The 12,382-nt window shown below is 51.8% G+C and overlaps 5 protein-coding genes across 5 annotated transcripts; 4 read left to right on the forward strand and 1 right to left on the reverse strand.

Annotated features, from left to right (window-relative positions):
* Positions 1-305: 305 nt before the first annotated feature.
* BBK36DRAFT_1115394 (LSM-domain-containing protein) lies at positions 306-887 on the forward strand (the record flags this gene model as incomplete). Its single annotated transcript, XM_024890128.1, has 6 exons — positions 306-330; positions 406-462; positions 522-560; positions 617-644; positions 720-783; positions 846-887. 6 exons carry the CDS (start codon positions 306-308, stop codon positions 885-887), a joined length of 255 nt encoding a protein of 84 aa, XP_024751318.1.
* A 326-nt stretch (positions 888-1,213) lies between these two features.
* BBK36DRAFT_1139514 (RBP11-like subunits of RNA polymerase) lies at positions 1,214-2,294 on the reverse strand (the record flags this gene model as incomplete). Its single annotated transcript, XM_024893313.1, has 4 exons — positions 1,214-1,413; positions 1,469-1,579; positions 1,638-1,696; positions 2,278-2,294. 4 exons carry the CDS (start codon positions 2,292-2,294, stop codon positions 1,214-1,216), a joined length of 387 nt encoding a protein of 128 aa, XP_024751319.1.
* Positions 2,295-2,987: 693 nt separating this feature from the next.
* On the forward strand, positions 2,988-4,040 carry BBK36DRAFT_1114277 (S-adenosyl-L-methionine-dependent methyltransferase; the record flags this gene model as incomplete). Its single annotated transcript, XM_024890009.1, has 1 exon — positions 2,988-4,040. The coding sequence occupies one exon, from the start codon at positions 2,988-2,990 to the stop codon at positions 4,038-4,040; it is 1,053 nt and encodes a 350-aa protein (XP_024751320.1).
* A 512-nt stretch (positions 4,041-4,552) lies between these two features.
* On the forward strand, positions 4,553-7,346 carry BBK36DRAFT_1194572 (ATP-dependent metallopeptidase Hfl). Its single transcript, XM_024896860.1, has 2 exons — positions 4,553-6,442; positions 6,511-7,346. The coding sequence occupies exons 1-2, from the start codon at positions 4,558-4,560 to the stop codon at positions 7,305-7,307; spliced, it is 2,682 nt and encodes an 893-aa protein (XP_024751321.1). The 5' UTR covers positions 4,553-4,557; the 3' UTR covers positions 7,308-7,346.
* Positions 7,347-9,704: 2,358 nt separating this feature from the next.
* BBK36DRAFT_1114531 (hypothetical protein) lies at positions 9,705-11,842 on the forward strand (the record flags this gene model as incomplete). The annotated part of the gene is made up of 5 exons (XM_024890041.1): positions 9,705-9,919; positions 10,033-10,181; positions 10,238-10,325; positions 10,393-10,880; positions 10,950-11,842. The coding sequence occupies 5 exons, from the start codon at positions 9,705-9,707 to the stop codon at positions 11,840-11,842; spliced, it is 1,833 nt and encodes a 610-aa protein (XP_024751322.1).
* Positions 11,843-12,382: the final 540 nt, after the last annotated feature.

Consider the following 12,382-nt stretch of genomic DNA (forward strand, 5'->3'; position numbering starts at 1 on the left):
AGGACGGACGGCGCAGCTGTGCAACGGCCCTTAGTCAGCATCGCGAGGTTGTGCTGTCCTGCCGTGTGGGGACCAGGCGCTGTTTTGCCTTGTCCTGCCTCTGCCCAATTTAGCGCCACCAGCCCACCAGATTCGAGCTGGGAATGACTTCAACCAAGAGAGTGTGAGCCTGCGCCAGATCCTTGTTCTACCGGCTTTTGTTCCGCGGTAAATATTCCCTTCGCCAGATATCCAACTGTGGAAAGATTACATCCGCCACGTCGCAGAGGCAACAGGCGAAAGAAACCCCTTCAGGCCAGGTCAAGATGGCGTCACAACTGCTACCCCTCGGTGAGTCCTGAGCAGTCGCTGACTGAACCTCATGCTCCTCCAGCTCTGGCTTGACACTCTGACACGCCGCTCCAGAACTCATTGACAAGTGTGTCGGATCAAGGATATGGGTCATCATGAAGGGAGACAAAGGTACCAAGGCCCGGCATTGTCCTGTCACTGTACCGTGTGGATATTAACACCTAAGCCAGAGTTCAGCGGCACGCTCCTGGGGTTCGATGACTACGTCAGTAAGTATACGGATGCACATGAACCATCACGAAACTGTCTCCTAACTAGAGTATAGACATGGTGCTGGAGGATGTGACGGAGTTGTGAGTCTTCATCGTAATTTGCTCTGAATCCAAGGGCCAAAGCTGACTTTTCACTCTTCTCTTCCCCCCGTCAAGCGATTACTCCGGAAACCACACAAAGCTCCCCAAAATTTTGCTCAACGGCAACAATATCTGCATGGTATAGCCTTCTCCCCCTCTCCTACTCGGAAATGTGTCGAATAGGCTGACACAACCCCGTAGTTGATTCCAGGAGGAGAAGGGCCAGTCGGTGCCACCGCTTGAGGGAATCTACAGCCTTACGCATATCTTCAGTGCCTGCCGGCTCACTATGAAAAGGGGCACGCTTCTACGGCATATTTTATGCATGTGGCTCACATCCTGTGAACAGGACTACCATGATCCGGCGACAGTGGAAGAAATATTCTATAAATTGTTGGAATCTATCCAGTCTCGAGACTGGTTCGCGTTATCCCCAATATGCATACTGTCAGTTTTAAAAAGAAAGCAAAATAACGAAATTCATTTTCCGCGGCCCAAACGAAGCCGAAAACAAAAGCCAGATTCCCCGTTCCCATAACGCCTTCCTGTAAGACGGCTTCGTGAAATGCTCAAAGACCATTAGATGGCATATTCCCTTGGTCTCCGGTGTTGGTGATACGTCTCAGCTCCCACTCGCGAGTGAACTCCTGATACAACATCTCGAGCTGGTTGATGAGCTTTTCGCACACTGACGTAAAGACGTCGCGAGGAGAAATGGTCCCGTCTGTTTGGACGCGGATGTAAAGCTCGGGGACATTAGGATGAGCAACTGTTGTATCCTGGTTAGCCTTCACATCATCGTATCAGCCGAGACCGATACCTACTCTTGTATCCGGCCATCCAGACGTTGGGGTGCGCCTTGAGATGCTCGGCGAGCAGGTTGCCCAGAGTGTGGTCTTCCTTCTTCAGTAAGAAATCTGAAGTGTTGGACATGCCTGCGAAGTAGAGGATAAGTACTTGAGTTGACCCGAAACTTTAACGGCAGCCACTCACCAGAATAGACCTTCTCCTCAATCTTCTTCTCGCCTTCGGCGAGCAAAAAGAGCTCGAAACTGACCCAAGGTTAGCCCAGTGCCCATGACGAGGGTCGAAGCTGGTCAGAGTAAGGAAAGACGCAACGGATGGTCCTGGAGGTTGTCATGCTTCGTGTTGCAACCCGACATTTTTGCTGAAGTCAAGGCGAATAATAGATAACAGGAAGTGATTGATGTTGGTGAAGAAGATAATGAAGCGTGCTGAATGATGGAAAGAGAAGCAGAGGTGAGTCTCTGGCACGGACGGCATCCAGGCAGCTGCCGAATCTTCCAGCTGCCAGCTCATGTGCCGTTGTTTGCGGCTCTGGGGAGACGGCAGGTGCAGACTGAGATGGTTGCTGATTGCGCACTTGCATAGACCAGCAGGCCATCGACAAACAGAAGCACATCATCAGCAAGAGCCGCGCAATTGCTCCAATGGAAGCCCAGGAAGAAGCGATGTTTCAATGCCTTGCTCTTGCCTTGGATATCTGCAGTCACGCACGATGGCTCCCGGCTTCAGGCGAGGCTTGGCGACATCACGGGAGATCGACCGGAACATCAGGTGATGAAGCATGACGGCAACAGAAGAAAATTCAGCAATTAAATCAAATACGTACCGGTCCGGTGCGTTCATCTTGGTGGGATGTCGGAGTTTGGCCGTGAAATCTTGATGGTTTGCTCAGAACGACGCGTTGACGGAAGGCTCGACGGAGGCTGCACGGCCAGGGGATACCGGCAAATCGGCGGCGAAAAGACAACTAAGAATGTAAGAGGAAACCGGCTTTATAGGGAATCGTTGATGCCAAATCGTCTCTGTCTGCCTGAGGACTGTGGTTCCGATACAAGACTGGTTCACAAGGGTTCTGATGGCATCCTCGGTCAAGGGTGATATGGATATTGAATGGTTTGACAGCGAGGCGATTCGGAGGCTGGGCGGCGAGGTTGATTTCACAGGCACATCGGCTAAAGGCCGGATGCAGATTAAGTTTAGCATGCGCAGCGTTTGACGTCGGCGTTGATCCTGAACCGAGAGGCGCAAAGTTAACCAAGCCGGTAATGGAAGAATGAATTACTCGGCAGTAAAAATGATGGATTATTTTCAGATACGCATCAAGAAGCTTCGGCCTTGAATATGATCGGAGTGCTTGATAGATTGAGTCGTTGAAACTTAATCGCTGGAAGATCTAGTGGCATTCCATATCTTACTGTACCGGACCCAGGCACTCCCTTATCCCTAAACAGGTCCAGCGATAACTGAACTCCGTACCGCCGCTTCCACTCCGACTTTTTTTGTCTTTTATTCCAAAGTCACATACTTACGAGGCCAATGCCGCGAATTCCGCCATGGCTCTTTCGCAGGGCCAATCGTCGCTCACCCAACCTCGCTGCACTGCTGCCAGCTTGCAGAAACCTTCAATCTGCCGTGAATGAGCTGCGATGGCTCCAAGAGCATGTCAACGGCACCACGCGCACCAACAAAGAGGACCTGCTCGCCAGACTGTGTAGAAAAAGAGGGCAAGGCTATCCTTTGCAGTACATTTTGGGATCTCAGCCGTTTGGGCCCCTTGATATCAAATGTCGCCCTGGCGTCTTGATTCCCAGACCCGAGACCGAGGCGTACACCTATCATCTTGCTGACCTTATCAAGGCTGGGGGCTTGAGGGTCGATGCATCGGACCAGGGTCTCGGAATCGTCGACTTCTGTACGGGCACGGGCTGCATACCTCTACTCCTCTATTCTTTGCTCTCCAGACGATTCGACCGCTTAGAGGTTCTAGGAGTAGATGTCTCTTCACAAGCGGTCAGCCTGTCTAGAGCCAATATAGCTCACAATGCCAGGCTTGGGCATCTCTCAGATATGCGACCAAACCACACTATCAGTATCTTACAAGCGGACATCTTTCAGGACCAAGTTATAGACAAGCTCCGAGAACGCACCTGGGATGTGATGGTATCTAATCCGCCCTACATTTCCCGGCGAGCGTGGCGCTATGGAGGCGGCCAGATTGGACACTCGGTTCGCAAGTATGAGCCGTCCCTGGCCTTGGTCCCAGGAGATGATATTTTCGTCCCCGCACATTGGGAGCACGAGGATGTCTTCTATGCCAGATTATTGGACATCGCATACAGACTCAAGCCAAAAGCGATGCTGTTAGAGATTGGTGATGAGATGCAGGCGGTTCGTGTTATATCACGATTCTCTCAGCACAAACTCTCCATGGATTCGCACATAGTGATATGGCGAGATTGGCCGGACCTAACGCCAGGACATGACGAAGGCTTTTCGCTGGAAACAACAACGGTTGATGGACGCAGCCAAACAGTCCTCGCCAAAGGCAGCGGGAACATACGTTCCATCTTCGTTACACTTGGCTCCTGATAGCATTGCTCATTCGCCAAAACCGTATTCTCTTTCCATTTGTTGGCCTTTTATTTGACTTTCAAGGGACGAATGACCAGCATACCATTACTTTCATAATCAGTAATAGAAAAGAAACATAAACACAATGGATTCTATGACAGCACGACTTTGGTGGCAAGATATCAGAGGAGCGGATTTTCTCTTACCTAGGCGGAAGCCCGATGCTCCGAGGCTACCCTGCATCGCGCCGAATTCCGGCACGTGACTCCGTACAAATTTCGGGGTTAGAGTGGGTTCGCCTGCCGGCAGGCTTCAATCTCGTGGTGTCATCTGGAACAGCTTAGAACTCTCAAGTCTGCAAGAGGCGCCGACACATTGCTCGCGATTCACACTCAGCGCATGGTCTGTTCTGAGGTACACTGAACTCAGAGACATCAAGCGCAATCCAGCGCAGCGAGTGAGACAAGCTTGCGCCGCTGTCGCTTGCCATCAACCCGGCGGATCCGCCGCAAGCCAGAAACCGCCGCCCGCCACCATGTCAAGATATCTTCGTCAGTCGGGCCAGCTCGCGCGGCTGGCGAGGTTCTCAAATAGCGTGAGCTTACAGAGGACACAGAGGCTCGTCGCCCGCTCCAGCGCAGTCTCCATTCGAGCGCTGCCGACGCCCTACGGCATCGCCCCGCGATTCTACTCGTCCAAACCCCCGCATCCCGACAGCAAAAACTCCGGTCCAGAGAAGCCGAACGACAACAACAACAATGACGCAAAGCCAGAGTCAGACAAGATTCCTCTGCCGCCTCTACCAGAGGGCTGGATTCGTCTCACCAAGGAGGAGATCTCTCAGCTACAATCGTTCCAAGAGCTGCTCCCCGAAGGCCAGAGGCAGACCCTGAAAGACGTCCTGGTGGGGCTTCAGCATACCGGCGCACCGGCCGAGGCTCGCGAGCTGCTACGCAAGATGCGCCAGGGACCCGGCAACTTGTCGATCATGGATAAGGGCAGACTCATGCGATGCGTCTTCGTCATGGCCGAGCGAGTGGCCGAGTGGGAAATCGAACAGCAGCAGCAGGGAAAGCGAGGCATGTTTGACCAGAACAGCCCTGAGATGAGCGATCACAAGGATGGAGAGAAGGGAGAAGATGCTGGCCGATCTCACAAGGCGTCCGACGAGTCACAGTCAAATCAGCAAGGTTCTGGAGGTAAATCACCCAAACCGGAAAGAAATGGTTGGATGGATGCTCTTCAGACTGGTCTCGTTCTTGGTATCACGCTTTGGGCAATCGAATCGTTCAGCAGACCCTTCTCGGAGAAGGAGATCACCTGGCAAGAGCTGCGCAAGGCCTTTTTGGATAAGGGCCTCGTGCAAAAGCTGGTGGTGGTCAACGGGTCTCAAGTGCGTGTGGAACTGCATCCCGATGCCGTCCAGGGAGCGGCCGATGGGTCCGGCGCCAGAAGGACGTATGTCTTCTCAATTGGATCGGTTGAATCCTTTGAGAAGAAGCTGGAAGAAGCCCAAGATCAGCTGGGTATCCCCCCGTCGGAGAGAATACCTGTCAGCTATGAATCAGGCGGCAGCACTCTCGGCAATCTGGTTCTCGCATTCGGACCTACTCTTCTCTTCATCGGTTTGATCTTGTGGACGCAGAGGTCCATGGGTGGACGAGCAGGAGGTGCCGGAGGCATGTTCAACTTTGGGAAAAGCAAGGCCAAGAAGTTCAACGCCGAAAGCGCTGTCAAGGTCAAGTTCAGCGACGTTGCTGGCCTGGAGGAGGCCAAGACGGAGATCATGGAGTTTGTTAGCTTCCTGAAGCAGCCCGAGAAGTTTGAGAAGCTGGGTGCCAAAATTCCTCGCGGTGCCATTCTCGCCGGCCCTCCAGGAACAGGAAAGACGCTTCTTGCCAAGGCCACTGCTGGAGAGTCTGGCGTGCCTTTCTTCAGCGTGAGCGGATCTGAGTTCGTGGAGATGTTTGTCGGCGTGGGTCCTTCTCGTGTGCGAGACTTGTTCGCGGAAGGTCGGAAGAACGCTCCTTGCATCATTTTCATCGACGAAATCGATGCCATTGGTCGTGCTCGAATGGACAGCGGCCGTGGATTTGGTGGAAACGACGAGCGAGAGGCTACGCTTAACCAGATTCTGACGGAAATGGATGGCTTCAACACGCGGGAGCAGGTCGTCGTCTTGGCTGGCACCAACCGTGCCGATATACTTGACAAGGCTCTGATGCGTCCTGGCCGTTTCGATCGGCACATCTACATTGACCGACCTACCATGAAGGGACGACAGGAGATCTTTCAGGTTTACCTCAAGAAGATTGTCACCAAGGAAGACCACGAATACCTCGTTGGCCGACTTGCCACCCTGACCCCTGGCTTCTCCGGTGCAGACATTTCCAACGTCGTGAACGAAGCAGCTCTGATTGGTAAGTATCCTACAACACTACACATAACCTGGCGCCTGGGGAGTTCTGTGGACTAACAAATTGAACAGCCGCGAGAGAGAATGCAGACGACGTCAAGATGACGCATTTCGAGCGCGCCATTGAGCGTGTCATCGGAGGCTTGGAGCGCAAGTCGCTGGTTCTCAGGCCAGAGGAAAAGAAAACGGTAGCTTATCACGAGGCTGGACATGCCATCTGCGGTTGGTTCCTGAAGCACGCAGACCCTCTGCTGAAGGTCTCCATCATCCCCCGTGGCCAGGGTGCCCTGGGCTATGCGCAATACCTGCCCCAGGATGCTTACCTGATGAACACCAACCAACTGATGGACCGCATGGCCATGACCATGGGAGGTCGTGTGTCTGAAGAGCTCCACTTCCCCACGGTGACGACCGGTGCCAGCGATGACTTCAAGAAGGTCTCGCAAATGGCACGCAGCATGGTCACACAATGGGGCATGTCAGAGAAGGTGGGACCTGTGCACTTTGACAATGACCCGAACCGCATGGTGAAGCCATTTGCCGAGGCTACGGCCCAGCAGATTGACCAAGAGGTGCATCGGATCGTGGAAGAGGCCTACGCCCGGTGTCGAAACCTCTTGGTGGAGAAGAAGAAGGAAGTCGGGCTGATTGCCGAGGAGCTCCTGAAGAAGGAGGTGCTCTCGCGCGACGACATGGTCCGAATTCTCGGCAAGCGACCGTTCGACGACAACGAAGACTTCGAGAAGTTCTTTGGGGGCAAAGAGGCAAGCTCTCCACCTCCTTTCCCTACCGAGACCGACACCCCGAAGGAGGATCCTCCTGCTCCCGCGCCAGCCTTTCGGGAGTTGCCAGACGACGGAAAGAGGTGATGGTGATGTTATGTAATAGGTGTGTTGGACCATGTACAACTGCAAAGAAACCAAGGACGGGAAGCTCAGGTCGAATAATCAGGGGCGGAGATGCTGGAAGTCGTGGAGAACGACGCATGGGGGAATAAGGGGAACTGCCGGGAACTTGATGACACGCCCGGATTGGCTGCCGCAGGACGTGGTTGAAGGTGGCAGCCCGTGTTTATTTTTTACGAGTCTCAACTCTACCAGGAGCACGGGGGATGCTGAATCTCCTCTGCATGTATTTACTTATCATCATATTGGCGTGGGCAGGGAAAAGGGGGGGCAGGGGCTATTGAACTTTACTATGTACTCGTATCTGGATTTAGAACTCTAGACGTCTCAGTGGGACCAGGAAATCAAAGTAGAAGGGCGTCTTCCGCTCAAAATGAACAAGAGTATGTGATATAAAGTTTGATGGAGACAGTGATGTTATTGACGGGCTTACACATGGTCAAGTAATACTTACTACAGAGTGCGGGCAATGAGAAACCTCGGCACGTCCAGATATCTGATGGAACACACTCAGTATCGGCTTGAATCTACACATGCAGGTGAAACATAATAGACATATGCATCGTTCGTATTATATCCGCTTTCCAATGCTTTGCAATGATGATTGCTTGTGATAACCCTTCCGAGTTGTCGTTGTCTGACGTCTGCGGAGTTGTACTCCGTAAGGGACGTTGAGGAAAAAGCCCCGGATCGAACATGATTGGCTGGTAAAGTTCCTTCCGCTGCAGCACGCTAAAACCGCCAAATGGAACCTTCTAAACGGTTTGTGGCGATGGCCACCTGAAAATGTATAAAGAAATCCAACAAAATAATTAGATTTTACTCGCGTATCGTGCGTTTTGTTTGGCGATTTGTGCGATGTAGAGGCCCTGTTCAAAGTTGAGGCTCTTTATACGTACTGGTTACTTTCGTGTCCTGTTACGGTGGACTTTCACTGTTAGTGCCGTGTTTGGTGTTAGACGGCTTATATGTGTTGTCACTCCCTCTTCTGCCGAGACGGTTACACAACAGGTGGGAAAGTTCCGCGCAGCAAATGGATTTGTTGTGAGACTTTGCGATTTTTTAATGAATGCTGGTTGGTGGTGAAGGTTCTCTTGGCATCGTAACAATCAAATGCCCGATTCCAAATGTTTCGGTTGGAAAAGGCTGTGAGCTGGTCCGGGATGGCTGGCCGCTCAATTTAGCCACTGAGGTTGAGCTCCGCAAGGAAGCTCGAATAAAGGATGCAATGGGACTGTTAGAGAGGCTACTTGTTCTATGAACGTCGAAATTAATATGATTTCTCTCTTATTTATGTCGATGCTGCTATTACGAATATAAATCACTTGGTTGCTACTACCCAGGGTAAACGGTTACTGTACGGAATATCAGATCCAGAAAACTGACCAGTCTTTTGAGGTCAAGGCAAAGGACCCAAAGGCAAAAGATGTAGAGAATAGTTCAGCAACCAATAGCATTAATCCACGAGACGGTTTACCTTTGCTCTCTTGCCCATGGTAATTTTTTTGAGGAGTGATCCTGTCGTAAATATCATGGAGGTGACAGAACGTCTGTTATAAAGTTGTTCGTTATTCCCCACTGCCTTAATTGGGAGGATGAAAATGCGGTAACGGCGGCCTAAGCCAAATAGGGGCATAATTCATCCAATGTGTGTGATGCGTCGATGTCATCGGATTGGGTGTTATTGGTGGTGGTGGCGCCTTCCGATCTTGAATCTGGATCTAGCTTGCCGAAAAATTATGAGGAAATGGAAAAGAAGGGAAGGGACGATAGAAAATCGGTGACACACCTCGCCCTCTTCCAACTCCCTTTTTCATCCGAACAGAAAAGAGAGACAAGTCAATTCCTCTTCTACCAATAATATCCCGTTTGCTTTCCTGCAGGTATTATAATATCCATCGCCAGCCTTGCAGTGGAGGATCTTCTTTTGGTTGTCTGACCAGGGGGTCGAATTGTTGGTTCCCGGCCCGTATTATTATAATAATCCCCAGAGGCCGGTGTTTCCTGCAAACATCTTTTCGTCTTTTGCCTCCTTCGCCACGTTCTCCTGGCGCGCGTTCGATTCGTTGCATCAATGCATCTGTTATGAGGACTCGCCTCGTAGCCGGCTTGACGTCTTCCAACTGAGACCGAGCTCTGCGAACAAGCCTGTTCAAACCGTTCTCATAGGGCTCGGCGCCTGTCTCGGCATATTGAGTGCTGAAGACAAAAGCGAAGCGACACAACACGACGGAGAATCACCTCAGAATGACGGCTCCAATGGCAGGTTCTGGTGACGGGGGACGGAACAGAGGCGAAGACGGAAGCCATGGCGTGCCTCCCTTGCTTCGGACGGCATCAGAGCAGAGGCTGCCAGAACCGATGACAGCAGCGACGACGACAAGCGACAGACGCGCGACCTCGCCATCGCCATCGATCTCGACATCACGACGGCGCGGAGAAGCATGGTGGAGCATCCATCCCTTCCGTGGCATGGTCAACGATGTTCGTCGGAGAGCGCCTTACTACGTGAGCGACTGGCTCGACGCGTGGGATTACCGTGTTGTGCCCGCCACAATCTTCATGTATTTTGCCAAGTACGTGAGATGCCATGTCTCCCCACCCCCCTTAGATCATGCCATTGACCCTATCTCTTTGGCTTTGTGGTCCAACAAGCGAGCCGGCAGTTACTGATCTGCGCCTTTGATAGCATTCTGCCCGCCCTTGCCTTCTCACTCGACATGTTCCAAAACACAGGATCCAACTACGGCGTAAATGAAGTCTTGCTGGCGTCTGTTCTTGGTTCTGTTGTCTTTTCCATCTTCTCCGCTCAGCCTCTGGTTATAGTTGGAGTAACTGGTACGTGTGTTGCTGGACCAGCATTGCCGTCTTGACTCTAATCTTGGATTCCATAGGTCCCATCACGGTATTCAACAGTACGGTTTACGATATCATGAAACCAACTGGCGTCAATTACCTGGGATTCATGACCTGGATTGGAATGTAAGCTCTGACCCAGACTCGGGCACGACATATCTCTGGGTTGTGTTGCTGACTTACTCTCTTCCAGATGGTCACTAATCCTGCACTGGATCCTTGCCATCACAAACTCGTGCAACTGGCTGCGATGGGTTACGCGATTCCCCTGCGACATCTTTGGATTCTATGTGGCCTTCATCTATCTTCAAAAAGGCATCCAAGTACTGGAGCGCCTTGGTGGTGACAGCGCCTTCTACCTCTCTATTGTTGCGGCTCTGTTACTCTTTATGGTTGCTTACATCTGCGGTGAACTTGGAGCCAGCAGCCTCTTCAGACATCCCGTTCGCGTCTTCTTGAAGGATTACGGCACGCCGTTGACCCTTATCTTCTTCACTGGCTTTGTCCACATTGGACGCATGTCCGAGGTCCATCTAGCGGTGCTCCCAACTAGCACTGCGTTTGAGCCTACAGGGGATCGAGGATGGCTTGTCCATTTTTGGGATTTGAGCGTTGGGGAAGTCTTTACTGCGCTCCCATTTGCCATACTCTTGACAATTCTATTTTGGTTCGACCACAATGGTAAGATCTACTCCTTTACCTCATCGCTGAAAAGTGAACATTGATTTTCGATACTGACATACTGGATAGTTTCGTCCCTTATCGCACAAGGAAGTGAATTTCCCCTGAGGAAGCCTGCTGGCTTTCATTGGGACTTCTTCCTGCTTGGCATCACCACAGGGGTAGCCGGTATCCTTGGCTTACCCTTTCCAAATGGCCTGATCCCACAAGCACCCTTCCACACAGAATCTCTTTGTGTCACCAAAGCCGTCAAGAAACTCGATGAAAAGGGTGAAGACAAGGGAGAGTATTCTTTCGAAGCAACCCACGTTGTCGAACAGCGTGTGTCCAATCTTGCCCAGGGCCTCCTTACCCTTGGCACCATGACGGGTCCTCTTCTCGTCGTCCTCCATCTGGTACCACACGGAGTCCTGGCGGGGCTCTTCTTCATCATGGGCTTTCAGGCTCTTCAAGCGAATGGCATCACCGCCAAACTGCTTTTCCTGGCTCGCGATAAGAACTTGACGCCCGCGAATTCGCCTCTCAAATCAGTGAAGCGGCGCGCCGCGATATGGGGGTTTGTCATTGTTGAGCTGGTCGGCTTTGGCGCCACTTTTGCTATTACACAAACCATTGCTGCCGTTGGCTTCCCAATCATCATCTTGCTCCTTATTCCCGTGCGCGCCCTAGTCCTGCCCAGGATATTCCGTCCAGACGAATTGGCATTGCTAGACGAGCCAACTGCTTCTGATTTCACCATGGAGGGCATTGGCGGCTCCTGGGGGGGTGTCGAGCAGCAAACTGGTATTCAAAGCAGCGACGATACACGTGTGGCGAGCAGATCTTCGTCCTCTCGAAGAAGTGACAATCCTGGAGATGTTCACCGTGACTACAAGAGCCAAGAGGATCTGGCAGAGCTTGGCCAAGCTCCCTATCCACGAAATACGGTCACTAGGAGGAGGAGTGTCGATAGAAGATCCTGAGCGATTTGCTGACGATGGTAGGAGCTGAATATCTGATACCCCTAACGACTTTTCTTGAATGCCTTGTATAAAGAGTGGTAACGATACAATTTGGATACACAAAAGCTAGAACACATCTTCATTGAATAATATGCAGTCGTTATTTATACATTCCAGGAATCCCGTGTAATGCCGTCTACAGATCAATAACATGAAGCATACATACACAAAAAACCCCAACTCCTCTTTGCCTCCAAAGATAGGTTCTTTTCATACGGCCCCTTTTAGTCCTCATCATCGCTGTCTATGACAAACCCACCGCGTACCCTCGGCCTGCGAGCCACGACAACAGGAGCATCATCGCCATCCTCCATGGCGTTTGCTTCCGGCTGCTGCGAATTTCCAAGCTGGGAAGCGTCTTCCATATCCACGTCGTCATCCTCCACACTGGTTCTCCTCTTCTTTCTGCTGCTTTCACTGTCGCCATCGTCCTCCGCCATGGGGGTATCATCCCTGCTCTCCACCTCCTCTCCACCACTCAGCATGCCCAACAAATCGTCG

The sequence above is a fragment of the Trichoderma citrinoviride genome (genome assembly GCF_003025115.1).
Source record: "Trichoderma citrinoviride strain TUCIM 6016 unplaced genomic scaffold BBK36scaffold_4, whole genome shotgun sequence".
Taxonomy (NCBI): domain Eukaryota; kingdom Fungi; phylum Ascomycota; class Sordariomycetes; order Hypocreales; family Hypocreaceae; genus Trichoderma; species Trichoderma citrinoviride.

Bases quoted from the DNA above. Each gene is read 5' to 3' on its own strand.
- BBK36DRAFT_1194572 (XM_024896860.1), top strand. From the start codon at position 4,558: ATGTCAAGATATCTTCGTCAGTCGGGCCAGCTCGCGCGGCTGGCGAGG. The intron at 6,443-6,510 runs GTAAGTATCCTA...CAAATTGAACAG, and splicing joins GAACGAAGCAGCTCTGATTG to CCGCGAGAGAGAATGCAGAC.